General features: G+C 48.5%; 1 protein-coding gene across 13 annotated transcripts in view; it reads left to right on the forward strand.

Moving 5' to 3' along the window:
• TP63 (tumor protein p63) overlaps nt 1-19739 on the forward strand; it is a 185304-nt gene that overhangs the window by 108233 nt on the left and 57332 nt on the right. For all 13 annotated transcript variants that reach the window (XM_075938250.1, XM_075938253.1, XM_075938252.1 and 10 more), the window contains one exon: nt 783-1037. In XM_075938250.1, the coding sequence (XP_075794365.1) occupies nt 783-1037 (255 nt within the window). The remainder of the gene's footprint in view (nt 1-782; nt 1038-19739) is intronic.

Consider the following 19739-nt stretch of genomic DNA (forward strand, 5'->3'; position numbering starts at 1 on the left):
CGGGGGCCGTTAGATCCTGTAGCGCAGTGTTGCTCAACCAGTGGGACGAGGACCCTCGGGTAGTCGAGAGAAGTCTGGGGGCTGCGTCAACACAACTGACATTTGGAGAAAACGGAATTTTGTTTGAAGTTTTACAGCGCGTGGTTATTTTTTGTACTTCTTATACCCAATAATCTCATCGCCTGCCTGGCTACAATTAAGTTCTTTAAACAAATTTGTTGCCAAGGTAGGAAAAAAGTTCCCCCGAAAGCTGTAGGTACTGGGGTACTTATAACTTTTTTTGAAAGGGGTACTTAATAAAAAAAAGGTTGAGAAACACTGCTGTAGATCATTAAGTCCTGTTATATCTCTTGTATAACGCAGGCCCCTCCGTTTTGCCTACTTCCCCCTATACCGAGCACGGTAACTTGGGCTGGACTAAGGCGTCTCTTCTACAGAGCTGTTGGGTCTAGATCTGTAGCCTCCCCAGAGGGGGAACCTGCCGCTTCTCCTGGTGGTTTCTTCCGACGCTGAATGCCGCTCGCCACTCAGTCTGTTAGCACTGGGTTCGTATGTTGAGTGACCGGGATCAAGTCCTTTCCTGCTGCCACGTTGTTCCCCTCTGTAAAATGAGCGCACGCTTCGCAGGGCAGAGTTGGCTGCAACCGTGCCAAGCAGCCTCGGCGCCTTCGATAAAAGGGGCGAAGGAAATGCCTCGTATTCATGCACGTTCTAGGCTGCGAGGGCAGCCTGACCTGTGTCTCCTGTCTCTGTGCTAACGTTCATGTTCTCTCCGCCTGCAGCCACAGTACACGAACCTGGGGCTCCTCAACAGCATGGACCAGCAGATTCAAAATGGCTCCTCCTCCACCAGCCCTTACAACACGGAGCATGCTCAGAACAGCGTCACGGCGCCCTCGCCCTACGCCCAGCCCAGCTCCACCTTCGACGCCCTCTCGCCCTCCCCTGCCATCCCCTCGAACACAGACTACCCGGGCCCTCACAGCTTCGATGTGTCCTTCCAGCAGTCCAGCACGGCCAAGTCAGCAACGTGGACGGTAAGGCTGCCGAAGGGGTATGTGGGCCTAGAAGCCGCTGGAAAGGCTCATGAGAAGATAGCAGTGGGCTTGTGTCCAGTGTAGAAAATCTTGGGAGAAAGGGAGGGGGGAATTAATCTGGGCTGCATCCCTCAGGGATAAAAATCCCAGCGGTTCCATGAAAGTCCAAAGTGTGCGACGTGCACTTGAAGCGCGCACAATGTTGCCTCAGCTTCCACTTCAAAGAACAAGGAGCGCGCGCACTGAACGCTGGTTGACGTTCATAACAGCGAGCCAGGCCGGCGGAGCGCCAGTAAGGAGGTTAGCACGGAAAGAAGGGATTTAACTCTTCACTCAGCTGCCTCAATCCGTGCGTTCCGATCCGATTTAGTCACTAAGGCACGTCTAGACTACCCGCAGCTTCTGAAAAGATATGCAAATTCATGCCGAATGTGCATATCTTCCGATCCCTTTTTTGGGGGAGTGTTTTTGGGAAAGCAAGGTGTTCTAGACGGGTTTTCACACGAAAACCCCCTTTTTTGGAAGAACCCTGTAACCCTTATTTTTTGATGAATAAGGGTTCTTTCAGAAAAGGGGGTTTTCGCGTGAAACCCCCTGTCTAGACTGCTTTAAAAAAATTCTTCTGAAAAAGGGATCGGAAGAAGATATGCAAATTTGTGCCTAATTTGCATATCCTCTTTCGGAAGCCACGGGTAGTCTAGACGTAGCCAAAGTGTGGGGCTGAAAGAACAGTTGCCCAGTAGCGCCAATGTGGAAACTATGCTTTCTGATTCTTAGGATAAGGAAGGTAGAGCCACCCCATTTTTGATGCATGCAGTGATGGGTTTTTTAAAAGCCCCAGCTCTTGGAATCATGGGATTATGCGAGGTGTATTTATTTTTCCTAAAGAGGGTGGAAATGTACGTTTCTTTTCAGGCAATCTCATGAATATTGGGGGGCTAACTTGTGACTTTTGAATGCTTGGGACTGGCCGTTACAGAACTTCCCTAGTAATCTAGTATCTGTCACGAATCTTATTGTATTTAAATGGTTTTGTGCAAGACGTTATTGGACCGTTTGCAGAGTTCTTTACTCTCTTTGTGTCCAATTATATCTTTACTTTGTAATTTAAGCTTTGAAACCTATACTACTCTTCTGGAAGAAAACCAATCTTTTTAATAAATTCACATTTAGATATGTTCTTTCACTATTTTCTCCTTCACCGTAAACATGTTTGAGGTTGTTTTTGAGCACTAGTCAGATTCACCTTATAGATACCTTCCTCATCTTCAAAACTCAAGCTAACTGGATACATTTTAGATGGAATTTTTTTTAAATGTACATTTTCAATGGCCTTAGATTTAAAGATTCTTTTATAGGACCAAAAAAACTCAAACAGGATACAATTTTTAAATCAACATAAATGTTCTTCCATGTTATTTGTGACTAAAACTTAGGATGTCTGCACTGTACCCTTACCTTGAAATAAGTTACACGATTTACGCTATGCAAAATAAGTTACACAATTTACACTATGCAAATTGCGTAGCTCATTTCAAAGTAATTTCGGAAATAGCTTATTTTGACAGTGCCACATTTTGAAATAAAGCGCTATTCCAACAAACCCCTTAACTCTCGTGGAACAAGGGTTAGAGAGACACTGGAGTAGCACGCTCATTATTTCAAAATATATTTTTAAATAATGGGCACGTTTAAAGACATGGAATAGTTATTTTGGGATACTTCCAGTATCCTGAAATGGTGCCGCTGTCTAGACGTAGCCTCAGTGGCCAGTATTCTGCTGGGGCATTAAAAGTTACATTGTCCAAATAAAGAGAAATGAAGGTAGGTTAGGGGTAGGAAGAGGGTGGAAATTGACATAATGGGCATGAAATTATTTGCATACCTTGAATGTTTTCTGTTTACCGACATGACTTCTAAGAATATCCAGTCTTGTAAAGGAAGCCAAATTTATTTTGAAAAACAAACATAGGAGTGCTCTTTCAACAACAACAACAAAAAAGCCAAATTGTTGTCATTTGCCTGCAATTAAAGGGAGGCTGTAAGGAAAGCCGTAGATTGAAACCGAACTCGTCCTTATCTGTTAGGGAACATCTACACAGGAGCGTTATTTCGGAATAACTGATGTTATTCTGAAATAACATGCAGATGTGTAACTACCACCAGGCATCTACACAGGAGGCTGTCACTTCGAAATAATATTGAGCTGGAAGACTTCTTACTCCAACTTGTGGTAGCCCTCATTTCACAAGGAGTAAGCGAAGTTGAAGAGTGTATTCTTCCTTCGACTTCCTGCTATGTAGACAGCACCAAAAGCTGAGTTAAGCTATTTCGACTTCAGCTACGCAATTAATGTCGCTGACGTTGTGTAGCTTAATCCGATTTTAGCCCTGCTGTGTAGACGGACTCTGAGTAATAAAGCCTTAGACAGTTGCCATTCAAATAAATATGAATATCTGGATTTCTCTCATTATTCTGTGTCGTATTTTTTAACCTAGGGAAATTGTGTGGGTCAGTTTTATTTTCCATTTCTCCAGCACAATGTTCCTGTTGCATTTTGGGTTGTGCTCACCATTTGAGAGGGATAGAGAGAGAGATGATGATTATTTTTAAGACGTTTTTCACCACACATGGTGCAGCGTTTTGTAAGACACACATTTGGCACCCAAACATTTGCCGCTCACCCCCAAGTTGCCTCTTGAAGATAGTTTGCATGTGATGGACAGGCTGTGCATTTGATGCCCTCATGCTGCGCAACACGAGTTGTCACATGGGCATCAAGCAAGCTTACAGTTAAGCACTTGCTTTTTCGCATGCCCTGTATCTCTCTATCTCACAACGGCAGCTGCTGGTAAAAGCTAGGCTCTGTTCTAAGGTAGGAGAGATTGGAATTATACACTGGAGAAAAGCAAACCGGTCTGGAGATGAATTTCCCCTCACTGCAGAACAGCATGGGGGGATGTAGCACTAGCTTGTCCCACCAACCCGCTTCAGGGCTGCGCCTGTGGGAGAGATGAAGAAAACTCCTGTCTGGTCTGCCCCTGAAAAAGGTAGATCCCGAAGGGCTGTGCAAAACCGTGGGCCTTCTGCCACGTAGCTCGCTCACCCCGACTGCCAGCGTCGCCGTGGGTGGATGTAACAATCCTTCCAGCGGTGCTAGGAGGGTGGATTAATTCAGTCAATGGGAAAACCCTTCCATCAGCGTAGGCAGAATCCGCACTTGAGCGGCACAGCCCCAGCACCGGCTCTTTGTACCTACGGGTACTACAGCTGCAGCACCGCAGCTGTGCGGATTGGTGTAGTGCAGATGTGTAACTACTACCAGGCAGATTTGAACCTGGGACCTTGGGAACTGAGTCTAGGAGCCTCTAACCTCTGAGCTAAAAGCCAGCTGGCTCCCAGCCCATGCTGTAGTGGTCTCTTGGTCTTAACTGTTGCTGTGGTCTAGGTACCACTTGCATTGCTCAGTAACCACACAAGATATGTGCGTTACGCAGACGTACCTTCAGGTTTCTGCTGAGTAATGCTGATTAAACGAGTGCTAGTTTGGTGGAAGGTGGGGAGTGAGGGGGGGTTTTCCTTTTTTAATTCTTTGTAATGACTACTGGGCACTAGGGATGTTAAAATGGATTTTTCTTGGTTAATGTAACCACTGACATTTTCAGTGGTTAACATGCCGGGGGGGGGGGGAGGGGGGGGCGCTCCATGGGAGCCAGGAAGTGCAGGGAACCAACTTAAGAGCCAGCTGCCACCTGCCTCCTCCCCACTGCTGCCTCTGAGACAGAGGCAGCAGTGGGCGGGGGGGCGGGGGCGAAGGGGAGGAGGAGAGCAGGAAGGGCTTGTGTGTAACCGGGAAGGTTAACTGCTGAGCCCAGCCTCGTCGGTTAGTCATTTAAACATCTACATCAGGGCTACTCAACACGTGGCCCGCAGGCCACATGCGGCCTGTAGCCTGTTTGTTTGTGGCCCTCAGTGTGAGTTGGACTGAGGCAGGGCTCACCACACGGCCCACGGGTGGGACCTTTGAACGTGCTCCGTAACGGTCTTCTGTTGAGATGTCTTTTAGTAGTTAGTCCTGCACGGTCATTGCTTGTTAAAAGTGCTGTCGAAGGGATGGAAATCAAGTAAATGCTGCATTTTATTCAAAGCAGCAGCACTGACTAAAATGGGGCCTGCATGTGGTGTACTCTTGCCTTAATCTTTGTATTCATGCCCGTCAGTGTGAAAGAAGCTTTTTGCATATTTATTTACATGTACAAGTTGCGGCCCTAGGCATGTGCTGTGAGTATCATCGTAGCCTCAAAGGTGGGTAGCCTTGGTCTGCTCTATCACACCCTTGCTGGGGACCGGCCTGAAACAATTCGACCTATTACGTCCTTGAACAGGTTTTTCCTCTTATCTTTAGAGCTCGGCCCTATTGCCAGTTAATCCACCCGCTTGTTTCACATGGGTCTTCCTGTGGGTGGTGATGCGCATCTAACTGCTTTCCTGCTGGTGTAGGCAGAAGAGGGTTGAAAGCTGTCGTCTTTCCTACTGCTTTAAGAAAGGATGCAGTCTGCATCAAGGTCGCCTTGGACTCAGTTGAGTAACTAATTCGCCCCCTCCCACCCATCCTCGCCGTTCTCTCTAATGACAGCATAAGGAATTTGCCTGACTGGAAGAGTTTCTTGCAGTACAATAACCTATTAAAAGCTTAATTATGAGAAGTCCCCACCCTTCTTAAGAGCCCCAGAGTTTAAAGCACTGTTTCCGGCTTTCCCAAGGGCAGCAACGTTAAGAAAAGTCCGGCCTAGTGGGTCACACTCTTTCCCCGGCTTGGGAGTGGCTTCCAAGGCTGACCCACCTTGTTGGGAACCGGAGTGACTCTCTTGTCTTGGCTCAAAGAGGGAATCAAGGAACGGCCCGCTCTGAGGTCGTTCATGGCTGAGTCATGCTAGGCCTAGCTCATAGCTCCAGAAGGCTGCCAATTAGTTTCCCACGTAGGAGTGGCTTGGTGAGGTGTGGGTGTTTTGCTAGTAGGCATTGGCTTGAGACCACCAATTTATTTTTCGTAGACCAGAGAACACCCATCAGGTAGTAGGTAACATTCCGTCCCAGTTGGCTGATCCAGCTAGATTGGAAGCCGTGGCCTAGAAATGAAAGAGGCTAATGAGGGGGGGTAACGTGCCAGCAGTATTGATTTTCACTTCAGATTCTGTGGTGGGCTTTGGATTGAAAGTTGACCAGGAATCCCACAGAAAAGCAGCCGTCACTGTTGGGTGAAACAGTGTTTCATTTCATGTGTCTAACAAGCCCTTTTTGAATTGTCTCTGAATTCTCTGACCGCCAAATAGCAATTCCAGTAAAACACGTCTAATCGGAGTAGTTTTTCCATTTGTGTACAGCGTTACATTAATTAAATGAATGACAAATGAAGACTAGATTGTGGAGGACTTTAGAAAAGTCCCTGCCTTCTGAATTGCTTGAACACAAACATGGGGTCAAATAAATCTATTTTTTTAAAGAACAAAAGTTAAAATCCTTTTAAGTGATACCAAACCAGAGCTCAAGTTAAATAAAATCAACCGAACGTCAAGCTCTAAAAAGGAACAATGTCTTGTTTTTATTTTGTAATGTGAAGCCAAGGGCGTATCATTAAGCTTGATTGAGATCCCATGCAATTAAGGTGAAGTCGATGCCGCATGATGTGTCATTCGTTGTGGGATACCTGCACTCTGTGAATTCCCATATACCGGGGCTGCTCATGTCTCCTCCCATTTTGTGAAGCAGAAGAAAACAAGACATTTCAAAAGTGTTACACCTGGGATTGTTTTCTGCACAAGGAAGAGTCGTGTGCATCTGACCCCACCCACTTCAATAAACAGCACACAGACTTTTCCTGTGAAAGATTTGGCAATTAGCTGTCACCAGTCGAACCAGTTGGATGTAGAAAAGCTTGACTGCCGTAGGAAAATAAAAAAACTAAGCAGCAGATTAGGGTGGACTAAAGTTTAACAGTATTGACAAATCCAAGCTATCAAAAATCACAAGTCAGACCAGTGTAAACTTGAGATTGGCTTAATAACTAAGAGCAGCCGTACTGGGTCCGACCAAAGGTCCATCTAGCCTGGTATCCTGGCTTCCAACAGTGGCCAGTGTCAGGTGCTATAAAAAGAATGAACAGAATCTGAGAATTATATAATAAATCCTGAGGAGTTCTCTCTATTTCCCCCTTGGATTTCAAGTCTTGAAGATACACCCACTTCACTTTTGTTCAAGCTTTTTTTCTGCAGGAGTGGGGATACGCGCGCACGATGGGGGGGATGCGCGTGCGCGCACGCACACGCACACACCCTTGCAACGTTTTGTTATAAAATCTAGAACTCTGTGAACCTTTACGCTGAAGTTCAGGGCAGGATTGCAGGCTGACGGCGTTTGCGTATTAACTGGGCCTACAAGTCTGTTAGCTGCACATGCAGGTCCTCAGCTAGCCATATGCATAATTATTTGCTAGTGACACTACTTCGCTTGTTTCTGCACAGTCAGTGACTGCATCCCATTTCAAATCTCAGCCTTTGAAGGACTGGTTTCAAGTGCATAATGCAATACTCATTGCTGTCCTTGTGGGGAAAAATGGGCCCACAATGTTAATGTGGCTTCTCCAACTGGACTGCTGGGTTCTTTATTTTAAATCCACGCCCGCTCCCTGCTATATGCTAAAAGTATGGTAAAGTAGCTAGCTGCCAGAACTTCCAGTGTTAAAGCTGCATGAATAGCCTTAACTCTGCCCCGCTTTTGGAGTGTGTGTGCATTGCAACGGCCTTGAATGACAGGATCATGCAGTTATCTTGGAAATGTTGCGCCGTTTTCCATACAAGAGCCTCAGCTACATCTTGGAGTTGCCCTTCTTGAAGATAAGATGTAAGTTGTATGGCTGCAAAATGTGTGTCTGGGGTTTGAAAAAAACAACCCCACCCCCATATTTGAAACGCTTACAGTGTGTAAGGGATCAGCATTACAAGTTCACATGCAGACGTAACTTCAGGTGTTTTGTTGATCTGTGAGTGCTCACGTGCTCATTTACCCTTTTAGTAACTGTTTCCTTGGAATCGCCTAGATTTTTAGAGAAAAGAAATAGGGCGGGGCGGGGGGAGGTCTCACTCTGAGACTTCACAAGGCGGAAGAACTTCACACAACTAACTGGGACCCATGTGTGTCGATTCCACACTCTGGGATGAAGGAGAAAGTCCTGTTCTGCCTCTTCCCGTGTGAGAAGGTCCACGTGGAGGGCCACTCGTTGCAGCTCTCCTCAGCCGTAGGGTTGGCGCCACGCCAAGAGTCCATCGCAGCAAGTCCGCCATCTGCTGGCCTTTGGCTAATTCTTCCACTTTCTTAGGTGGGGGCACTTGCGTCAGCCCTGCCTGCTGGCCAGCGAAATGGCTAATGTGCGCGCTGGCAGCCAAACAGGAAACGATAGGGGAACGGGTGTCATTGGCCTCAACGATGCCGGTAAACAGGAAGTCCCACACATCCGCTTTCTAGGTGGAAGTCCTTCTGGAGCCGTGTTTTACGTGTTTGCCGCGGGGCGTGGTAGATCCTGGGGGTAAAGCAGTAGGCTTCTGATGAGGCCCTCAGTCTGTCCTGTCTCTCTTACAAGGGCTGATTTTTACCTAGAAAGTCCGGAAACCCTGCATGTAATTTTCTGAAGAAGGTGCCTCTTCATAACGAGGAAACGCTTTTGTGCTAGCTAATCTGGCAAGAACTAGTTCATCCATAAAAACCTGTTCAGGAGGGACCCGCGAGTCTGTTTGCGCTTTGGCACCATAACGAGACCTGACCACAATTCAGATTTTTCTTCAGAATAATAGAAACTAGAAACAGGGGCCTTGTTTCCAGGGACGTCCTGGTCTGAGTAGTGGTATCTTTTCCCGGGCCATTTTTGGGTTTCGGAAGCTTGTCTGAGCGAGAGTTCGGCATTTTTTTTTACTCTCTCTTTGTTGTGTCTTCCATCTTCTAAGTACTCTAACGGTGGTGTGGCCACACAGCTATTTGTATCATGAGTTTCTTTGCTAATATTTGCTTAACGGAGAGCGAGGCCCCGTTGCACCAAACGGTTGCACCAGGATCGAACAGTCTACCTGGCAAAAAAATCGACATGGCAACGGTCATGCAAGCCGGTTGATGTTAGAGCTGGCTATGGAACTTGAGTCCGCGCCTGCCACACGACGCTGCCTCTCCAGATAGCACAGAAGGGAAATAATGTGTTCAGCACCAAGAATAATTTGGCTGCTAAACAAAATAGAGCCTGGGCCCTTTCCCAGAAGGTTCCCAACTTCAGGTCGTGCAGTCCTGCCACGTGGGTAGACCCGCGTGCTTGCATGGCGCCGTGGTGAAAGTGAGCGGGGGTGCCGTGGCATGCTGCTCTGGCAAAAGTCGGCGGAGCTGCAGTGAAGCCAACAGGGCGCTAGCTAAAGAGCTGGCGTGGGCCTGGGTTGAGATAGGAGATAGGAGTTAGGTGGGCTCTCCTGAGATAGGAGAGCACCTGTAAGAAATTGTAAGTTACTTGTCACTGAGACGTTGCTGAGCAGCTAGTCACGGAGGGAGCTGGGGTTGGCACAGGGCAGTGTCTCTTGCATGGTGGTCTACCGAATGCGAAAGCTGACCCACTATTTGGTGGGAAAGAAATTGGTTGCTTTCTTCTCTCTTTGGTTGGTCCGAGGGGCTCAGCAAAAGCCATGTTTTCTGCCGGCTTTGATAACAAAACCCTAAAGCTTTTTGGCTCCTACTGAGAATTCTCTGGGTTTGGCGCAGAAAAGGGCGGGGGGAGACAAGCGTTACACGGTAGTGTGCCGCCAGAAAGCCCCACCTATCATGAGAAAAGAATCAAAAGAATCATAACCCTGGATTAGGATCGTTCATGACATACCTATATAATATATAGTTAAAAAAAAAACAACCGCCGTGTGACAGGAAATGTGCTTCACACATACCATTGCATTTCCAGCCGTCTTGCCAGAGGAATTAACCTTACAAGGAGCAGCTGCAGCCTGAAAATCAAATCGGTGTGGGGTTTGCGGCTTCTGGGCGCGAGGTGAAGTAAGGGTTAAAACCATATACAGGGAAGAATGTTTCATGAGTAGTAGCTGGGTGGGCATCTTAAAAGTAGCAACAGCAGGAAAAAATAGTTTTTTTTTCTCTCTCGGTTAAAACTTGGCATCTCTATACCACCACTTAGTACTTATGTAGTGCTTTAAATCTTCAAAGTGCTGTACAAACATTACAGCTTTAATCCGCACAACACCCCTGCCCGGTAGGCACATCAGGGTTATAATCCTTGTTTTGGGGGGGTAGGGAGAAGCAGAAGATGAGTCAGATTTTCCAAATGTAGCCACTGAATTTAGAGGCCTTGATTTTGGGGGGAGCTTGGTGAGGGGGTGGCCTTTGGGTGGATCATCTATTGGCTGAGTGCTCTCAGCTCTCCTGGATTGGAGCTCTGAGTGCTCAGTGCTTCTATAAACGAGGCCGTAGGTCTCTGTTGGGCAGTCAAAAAGAGGTGACTGAGGTCCCTTGGTAAATTGGTGGCAGAGAAGGGGCTGTGTCCCAGTCTGAGGTATCCATGCCGTGTTGCTCAGGGATCATTTTTTAAAATATAAATGTCACCCAAATCTCCCTTTCCCAGTGGCACTAGGTAGGCATGCAGCTGTCCTTCTCCCTACCCCATCTTTAAAATGGGTCCATTTTGAGAGGGTTTTAAAAACACATCAAATATTCAACAGAACTAAAAAGCTTTGAAGTACAAAGCTGCAGGGCTGGGCTGGGGAGGGTTTTTGGGGCCGGGGGCGGCTGACCCCCAGAAAAATCAGGCTGGGGCCGCACCCAGGTGTGAAGGAAAAAACTCTCCCTGATGTGGCCCCCGACTGAGAAGGAGAGAAACATGAAAGACCCTCCCCACATTCCCCTTGCACACCAGAGCCTAGGGGGCCCAGGCTAGTCGATTTTGTGTGCTCCAGCCCCTTGGGGGCAATGCAGTGCCAGCTCGGGCTCCCCAATGCTGGGGGGGACCCCAAACCTCAGGCAATCTGGGAGCCACATCCAGGCCTTGGGACTTACATTCCCCACCCTTGGCATATGGCAAGTGACTATTGTGTAATTTAATTTGGGGGGGATGTGAGCACGGTGTTTAAAATACACTTAGTGTGTCGACCAATATTTGCAAAGTATAAAGGGGGATAGTTTGGCAGAATATTTCCTCCTTTAAGCACAGCGGGGACATACCAGGTTCTGTTTTTGCTTATTGTGCCAGTTGGCAATGCACTGGGCTGCAGTCCCCGAATGAGTTGGGCATCTCTCTCGGGGTGTATGAAGTTAGCTGGACTTGTGCTTAAAGTTGAGCTCCTGGTGCTGATCTAAGATGTAGGGGAGTGTTTGGGTAGAGCAGGAAGTCGTAGTAATAAATATTCTGCTTAAAGGACTGTCAGAGGTGGTTTGCAGATAGAGTATTAACCTCCATTGCGCAATAATGGCTCTTGTAAAGCTTTTTCGCTGTTAAGGTGTCGTGTGCATATATTCACATCGCATATTGACTACCAAAAGGAGCTTTCATTGCTATAAATAGACCCGTGCGATGTGTATTTCATTTATTTGAAGCTTCATATTGACATGAGGATGCATGTACTGTCCTATTACAACAGGAAAACTTTTAGCATGAAATTCACCTGCCAGATAGATCAGATTAACGAAATTGACTTGGAAGGAGCAAGTCTGCTCTCCAATACATACTAAACTGTGGGATTTTTTTTTTCTAAGCTAGCAAACGCCAAATATGTCAGTTACACAGGATCAGTTTGTAACTTTCTAACGCAATGCAAGAAGTCACAGTTAGGTGAATGTGAAGTTGCATCACAAATCATGAGACGTGGTTTTATGACTGTCCTTTCTTTGCAACAGAGTGATTTTCGTTTTTTAACGATGGCTTCAGTTTGATCAGTCTGGCTTTGTGTTACAGGTCATCTGCAACGGATATGCATTTGTTTAAAGTCAAATGTGCCCTCTTTTTGAGAGGAACTCTGACGTTACTGAGCTGTTTCCTTTCGAATACGTAAAGCACGTTTTTTCCCGAGAGGAAGATCAAAAATATTTATATATATAAAAAACTCTGGCTTGGGGGAGGCAAAATGTGCCTGCTCCTGAGACCTATGATGTGCGCTTGTTCCCAGCGGACAGTAGTCCCTGTCCCTAGCCATGCCGATGTCCTCGGGTGAAATGGGATATGAATTCCCTCGTCAGCCCTGTTCCTCGCTGCTCCTCAGCCTGGCTCTGCTTTGTGGCAGTGTTGCCTGGCGGACAGGGCTCTGGAGTGGGGCTCTGGAGACGGGTGTTCTATTCCTGTGCCTCAGTTTCCCCATATGAAAAATGTGGACAATGATACCGGCCTTTTGTAAAGGAGTTTTCGATCTACCGGGGGGGGGGGGGGGGAGTACAGAAGAACAAGCCATTAGATATTCTTTTTATTTGTGCTCGAATAGCAAGAACTTCAGTTCTATGGCTCCTGACTTGTCTCCTTGACCTAGTGATAAAAGGGTGTTTTTTTAAGTGTATAAACAAGCCAATTGAAACATTGGTTTCGAAGCTCCCAGCCTCTCACTCGGCATGCTTGGGTCTGGCCCTGGCTTAGCTGGTAATGTAACGCGTTCTCCGCGTTATGGCCGCAGCGGAAGGGAAGGCGCGCCACAGAGTGGCCCTAATGTGGGGCGTCCGCTTGGAGGGCGATGGAATCGGGGACCCTCCCTTCAGCCTGAGGAAGAGGGGGCCACGTCTTGCTCTGCGTTCTAGAGGGCTGCCAGTCTGGAATGGACAGCTCGCATCACATAGCCGGCGTGGCCACGGGGGCCAGCTTGTTGGTCATCGCCGCTTTCCTTCTGCGGAGCGTGATGGAGCCCATTATGGAACTCAGCAGGGGTGATGTGGGGGGAGGATGGGAGTCCCCTACCCCCAAGATGCCCTGGGCGGGAGGGGACCGCTGGTGGGGAGTCCAGTGGGTGGCGGGGGAGGGGCAGAAGTGAAGCAAGCTGTACCCAGCGGCTTTCCCGGTGATCGGGGGACGGTCCAGGGCCTCCCCAGCAGGAAGTGGCGCGACGCAGCCGGGGGAGCAAAACAAGCTGGGGCCGCCTTGCTCCGCTTCTCCTGCCACTCCCGGTGAGTGCAGGTGGGGGCGGCCGCTGCTGCCGGTGCCAGCCCCTCAGCCCTGACGGTCTCGGTAGGGGGAAATAGACAGGGTGGACATGAGGAAGGCATGGGGGCGGAGCAGGCGCAGGAGGGTGGAGGAGGGTTGTCCCGGCCCGTCCCCAGGTGGGAGAGGGTCTCCTAACCAGTAGCCCTCTAGATCCCCGCTAGGGTGTTCCCCTCTAACCGATTAACCGTTGAACCAATAAGCTGATGCTTATCGGGCAACGGTCTCGGTTACACTCAGCTGGTTCCCGGCCCTCTTGCCCGATTTTTTTTTTTTTTTTTTTTTTACCATCCCTACGCCCTGCAGGCTTGGAATCGGAGGAGCAGCCCTCACCCGGGGGCGAGCTGACAAGCGCACAAGACAGGCAGTGATGGTGGCCCTCGGGGCCAGTGCAGAGACCAGGTGTGAAGGAACAGAGCACCCCAGGGCACTAGCTTCTGGGAGCTGCTGTCTGCTTGCCGGAAGGAGAGAGGAAAAGTTCCCGTGAGATGCTCAGCAGGCCCTGAGCGCAGAGTGACGTGCGCGTTAATCAGGCCTGTGATTATATGCTTTGTGCTGACTTTGGTTCCCGTTCTTTCTGCTTCAGACAGCCAGCTTATTAATTCTGAGTCACCCGTTTGCTGTCCTATCTCCAGGGTGCTTGAAGCAAATCCATGCAGGGGATGGCTCGATTTCTTGTGAGGCAGATTTTTTTTTCTTGTTTAAAGGCCTCTTACTAAAGATTGGAGTTCTAGGATAGAGACCTCAGGAGTCACCAAATCCAGCCCCCAGCCAACGCAGGACCGACCCAACTCAACCATCCCAGCCAGGGTTTGGTCAAGCCGGGACTGAAACACCTCTAGGGATGGAGATTCCACCCTCTTCCTCGGGAACCCAGCCCAGCGCTTCTCCAGCCGCCTAGGGAAATACATTGCAATCGGCAATTTATCAAGGAGCCCCGGGTCCCTAGAATAGCTTTAGGGTGAAGACACAGCAGCTCCGATTTTTAAAAAGCATTGAAAGCTTTGAAATCAATTGGAGTCTGGCTCCTACAGACCTTTCGCAAAGCTGGCCCCTTGTAATCAGGTGGCATTTGCCGCGTGTCGTTTTCGTGAATGTTAAACCGGTAGAATAGAAGATCGTGAAATCGTTCGTCAGGGAACTTAAGTGAAGCTAGTTGTTTTGGGGGCTAACAGTCGACTCTGGAGAGTGATGGGCTAAAAATGGCCCCTTTGTACTGTGAAAATACGCTGACTTCTGTGAGAAACACGGTTTTACTGGTCTGCTCTTGTTGGCCTACCAGGGCCGAGAGAAGAGAGGCCTGGATTCTCCATCTTGTGATGCAGTATCAGCAGACTTGTTCACGGTGGGATTATCCATGCCATGGAGAAGATAGACCCTCCAGAGGTCGATCTTCTAGCGTTCGATTTAGCAGGCCTAGTGCAGACCTCGAAATCGAATGCTGAGGACAGCCCCGTCGGCGTCCGGTACGCCTCACCCTGTCAGGGGAAAGGGAAGCCGCAGAAGCGTGTTGTGCTCTCACAGTGTAGATGCCACGGTGGCTCGGCTTAAGGTAAGTTGACTCCAGCTATGCCCAATGCAGGGCGTACCGCATGCAAGGTGTGCCGTCAGCCGGCCTGCCTGATTTAGTGTAGACCCAGGCCTAAGTTCCAGTTCGTTATCTCAGTCAAATCCAGTGAAGGAACTGGCATTGCATCGGTGTCGTTTGGACGGAAAATCAGATCCCGCTGCCCAACCTTTTACCATTGAGGATGCCTGAGGAATAAAGAACCTTAAAAGGAGGAGGGAGAAAAATTGTTCTCCTTGGCCTCTGAGGATAGGACAAGAAGCAATGGGCTTAAACTGCAGCAAGGGAGGTTGAGGTTGGACATTAGGAAAAACTTCCTACCTGTCGGTGGTGAAACACTGGAATAAATTGCCTAGGGGGGTTGTGGAATTCCTATCCCTGGAGATATTGAAGAGCAGGTTGGACAGATGCCTGTCAGGGATGATCTAGATGGTGCTGGGTCATGCCAGGAGGGCAGGGGGCTGGACTCGGTGACCTTGCGAGGTCCCTTCCAGTTCTAGGGTTCCCTGATTCTATGATTCTAACCGTTCCGATGCATGAATTCCAGGCTGCATTCGCAGGCCTGGCCATTAACGAAATATGCCGATGGGAAGTTCCTTTGTGGAGTCAGAGAGAGACCAGAGATCTGGCACGCCTTGATGCCCTTGCTAGTCGGTATAAACCGGTGCTGTTCCTGGGCGGTGTCTTCCACTGGAAAGGGGAGCAGTATACGTCTGGGGATGCTTCGGGGCCGCTTGTTAAAACAGGGCTAATCCGTCTGTCTTGGACAGCGTTTTCCTGTGCACTTTGAAACTCCGTGCACATTGTGTTTTTCCATATTGGCTAATGATTTGGGGGCTTAACTAGAGATCTTCCTCCCCACTCCCCCAGAAAGTATCACGCGTCTCCACTCCTCCAAAAGCAGCACCCTTTGAGAGGTCTTTAGTGGGCAAGCCAGAGTTGCCTTTGAAAATCGAGGCAACGGTGGGATTATCCATGCCATGGAGAAGATAGACCCTCCAGAGGTCGATCTTCTAGCGTTCGATTTAGCAGGCCTAGTGCAGACCTACATTTTTGACTTCTGAGCGATGCCATCTTAGTCTATAAGGGTATGTCTACACTACCCTCCTAGTTGGAACTAGGAGGGTAATGTAGGCATACCGCACTTGCAAATGAAGCCCGGGATTTGAATTTCCCGGGCTTCATTTGCATAAGCGGGGAGCTGCCATTTTTAAAACCTCGCTGGTTCAAACCCTGTGCAGCGCAGCTACACGGGGCTCGAACTAGGTAGTTCGGACTAGGCTTCCTATTCCGAACTACGGGTACACCTCGGTTCCACGGAATAGGAAGCCTAGTCCGAATTACCTAGTTCGAGCCCCGTGTAGCCGCGCTGCACGGGGTTCGAACCAGCGGGGTTTTAAAAATGGCAGCTCCCCGCTTATGCAAATGAAGCCCGGGAAATTCAAATCCCGGGCTTCATTTGCAAGTGCGGTATGCCTACATTACCCTCCTAGTTCGAACTAGCGGGGTAGTGTAGTCATACCCTAACTGGGGCGATGGTGCTTGTGGGCGCACTAGGAAGCGTGGCTTAGTTTGTATATGAAATGTTGTTGTTCTGGGCTGTCATGTGGCAACCTGTTTTGCATGGCTCAGGCGTGGTGCTTCCCCAGGACTTTGTGTAGGCGACAGGGACTTGGAAAAACAAGGGGGCAGCCATTAGCTGGGGCAGCTTTATCTCCTGGTCCTTCCAAACCAGCCACAACAGATAGGGACTGTCCACCCCTCAGGCCTCATGATGGAGAGATTCATGCCTGGCTGGTCTCTGACTCACTTGCTACTCTCTGAGCTCATGTCTCGCTTGTTCGAGTGAGACAGGTCACAAGGCAGCTCTGAAATAGAATAGCATCTGTATTGACCCCCGGCGTTGTAGGGACTGCAATGGGGAAAATATTGCCTGCTGCCCCTCCACTTACTTGCCTATGTTTTCCTCCCTTTAGGGGCTCTGATGCTAGCACAGCTTGCATAACCAGGTGTGTTGGCTTGCACGGCTGTAGGTACGTTAGAGTTAATAACAATACAAAAAATGAAATAACCTTTGAGTTCTGGCCGCAGGCAAAGTAAGTAAAACGATGTGTTTTGGAGATGAATGTTCCTGCAGGAGGCAAGATGTAGCTTGCAGGAGAACATCTGCAACCAATACTTTCTGTCTGAGATGGGGCCAAGACTTGTTTGTCTCTTTGTACCTGTTGAAACTTGCAGCAGGGCAAAAATGTCTAAACGCACTGGAAAGGGTGGGCCAGGAGAGAGAGAGAGAGAGAGAGCAGGCTAAAAGTTGACTAAATAGCTGTGATTTTTTGATAGAACTTTTAGACATGTTGTTAATTCGATTAGCAGCTTTCACTGCATAGTAGGAGAGAGCTGGATGGTGTTTTTTAAACTGCTCACATTGAGAACAAGAAAATACTTGACTTTGACCAAAATCTACAAATATTAAACTGATATTATAGTTAAGACCTGTCCCTGAGGACTTGATTAGCAAGACAATCTCTCCAGTGCCTGGATGGAAGGACTGAGCATTGGGATACTTGGGGGTTTTTTGTTACTGATTCTATCCAGAAGCGCTGAGACCCACCACAGTAGCATGTAACGTCCAAAAGAGGAACTACCCAAAACCGAGGAAGCGAGTTAAGCAGAAATTAAAAGGAATGCTCCCCGGAGTGAAATGCCTGCAAACTGCATGGAAACGTTTTAAAAACGCCATAACAAGCTCAACCTTGGCGGGGGGGGGGGGCTTTAGAGAGAAAGTTAGTGACAAAGACATCCTTTTAAAAATGGGAAGTCACATCCTACTGAGGAAAATAGAAGGAATTTAAAATCTGACAAATCAAGTGTAAAATACAGGCAGGCCACAAAAGAATTTGAAGGGTAGCTAGCAAAAGTCACAGAAAGTAACATAAAAAATGTTTGTGATGCGCACCAGAAGCGGGAAGCCGTCAATGGGACAACTGAACCTTAGAAGTGGTAAAGGCGCATTCCTGACAGACAAGCCTTTATCAGTCCCTGCAGAGGATATGAGGGAGTTTTCCCACACCCAAGCTATTCGTTTTTAGCTGATAAATCCGAGGAAATCTCCCAGATGGAAGTGTTGTTAGAAGAGTTTTTGGAACAAACTGAGAAACTAGAGTGACAGGTTACCAAACCAGATAATAGGTCATCCAAGAGCTCTGAAATGAAATGGCAGAACTATTAACGGTGGCGTGTTACCTACGGCTTAAATCATTCTCTGCAGCAGATGACTGGAGAATAGCTAATGTAATGCCGACTTTTAAATAGAGGTGACCCTGGCGATTGCAGGCTAGTAAACCGAACCTGAGTACCCGTCAGTATGGTTGAAACTGTAGTAAAGAACAGAAATATTAGCTAAACTAACACAGTGCGCGGGGGAGGGAGTGAACAGAGCTGTTGTAAAGGGAAATCATGCCTCACCAATCTCTTAGAATTCTTTGAGTGGGTCAACAAGCATTTTGAGAAGAGCGATCCAGTTGTTGCCACGTACTAGGACTTTGAGAAGGCCTTTGGCCTGGTCCTACCCCAAAGGTTTTTAAGGGGATATCTACGCTGTACCGCATTTTGTGACAAGGTTGAGTTGATACAGCCCTGTCGCTAAAAGTCGGCATGTGAAAACAGCAGTGTTGCCAACAAAATAGAAGCAAAAGAATACAGTGCACAGTCAACCTGTGGAACTCACTGCCAGGGGATGTTGTGAAGGTCAAAAGCGGGTTCACGCTAGAATTAGAGAAGCATGAAAGGACTGATCCTCCATGAAGTTTTTAATCAGCATGGTTAGGTTTGCAACCCCGTCTTCTGGGTGTCTCTAGATGTTTAACTGGGTGTCGGAATGGGTCACTCAGTAATTGCTGAGTTTTATTCATGCCCACGGAAGCGTGTGGCACCAGTCACTGCAGAAAGACAGGATATGGGCTAGATGGACCACTGCTCAGTCCTAGTATGGCCATTATTGTGAAATACCTTGGGCACGTCTGTGACATGGTAGGACTTGGATTCCTAGGGCAGTACACCTTCTCGCACGCTGCTGGCCATCATCTTGTTTGGTCACAAAGAACCAAAGACAGTGTGACTGCTCAGCAGCTGCGGCTTAAAAGAGTAACAGATCCATCGATAACGTTGTCCTTGAAGCTTTTCTTAAGGCCTGAGGCAGCCTGTGAAACCTGGAGTTTGCTGAGCCAGTGGCAAGGTTCGTGACCGATTTCTTCACATCCAGTTCAAAATATTGACAGACAAGGCCCAGAGAAAGCAGGGGCTGTGGAACGCCTGACTTGCACCTGTAATTATCCCGTAAATCGGGGAATTGTACACGCCATGCGTCGAAATGCCGTTACTTGACTTGAGATATAATCCTGAACTGAATCCAGAGTTCTGGGATTTCCTGTCTTGGCCAGGGTGACGACCGAGGGTCTGTGCCCTGTTTAGTCTTAAACAGTGCTATCGAGGCAAAGACCGGCGTGTACTCTACTGGCCCGGTGTTGGGATGGAAGAAAGGACTCCCTCTTCCTCCTCGCCCCGTGGGCTGTAGTTGTGCGTAGGGCGCTGAGGGGAATAGATCGAGAGTTGTGTGAATGAGGAGGGGTTGGAAATGGAGCTGCTGAATTGCTAACGCAGGCCTATGGAGAAGGAGGACCTCTCAAAGGCCACGCACTGCGTCCTGCCCCAGCCAAGGTGTAGGAACAGATCCCAGGCACGACGCCTCTGGCGGCAGAAAGGCTCGCCCGTCCCTTCCCTCCCAGCCCTGCCTCGAGGGGGCAGGCGGGAATGGAGCATCCGACCCTCTGCGGCTGGGTTTTCGAGCACAGCTCCTGAAACAAGGTTTGTTCAGCCAGGCCCTGGCACTCTGCCAAGTGTAGGATGCACGGATGCCGGAAAGGAAGGC

Source organism: Pelodiscus sinensis, chromosome 10, assembly GCF_049634645.1.
Source record: "Pelodiscus sinensis isolate JC-2024 chromosome 10, ASM4963464v1, whole genome shotgun sequence".
NCBI lineage: Eukaryota > Metazoa > Chordata > Testudines > Trionychidae > Pelodiscus > Pelodiscus sinensis.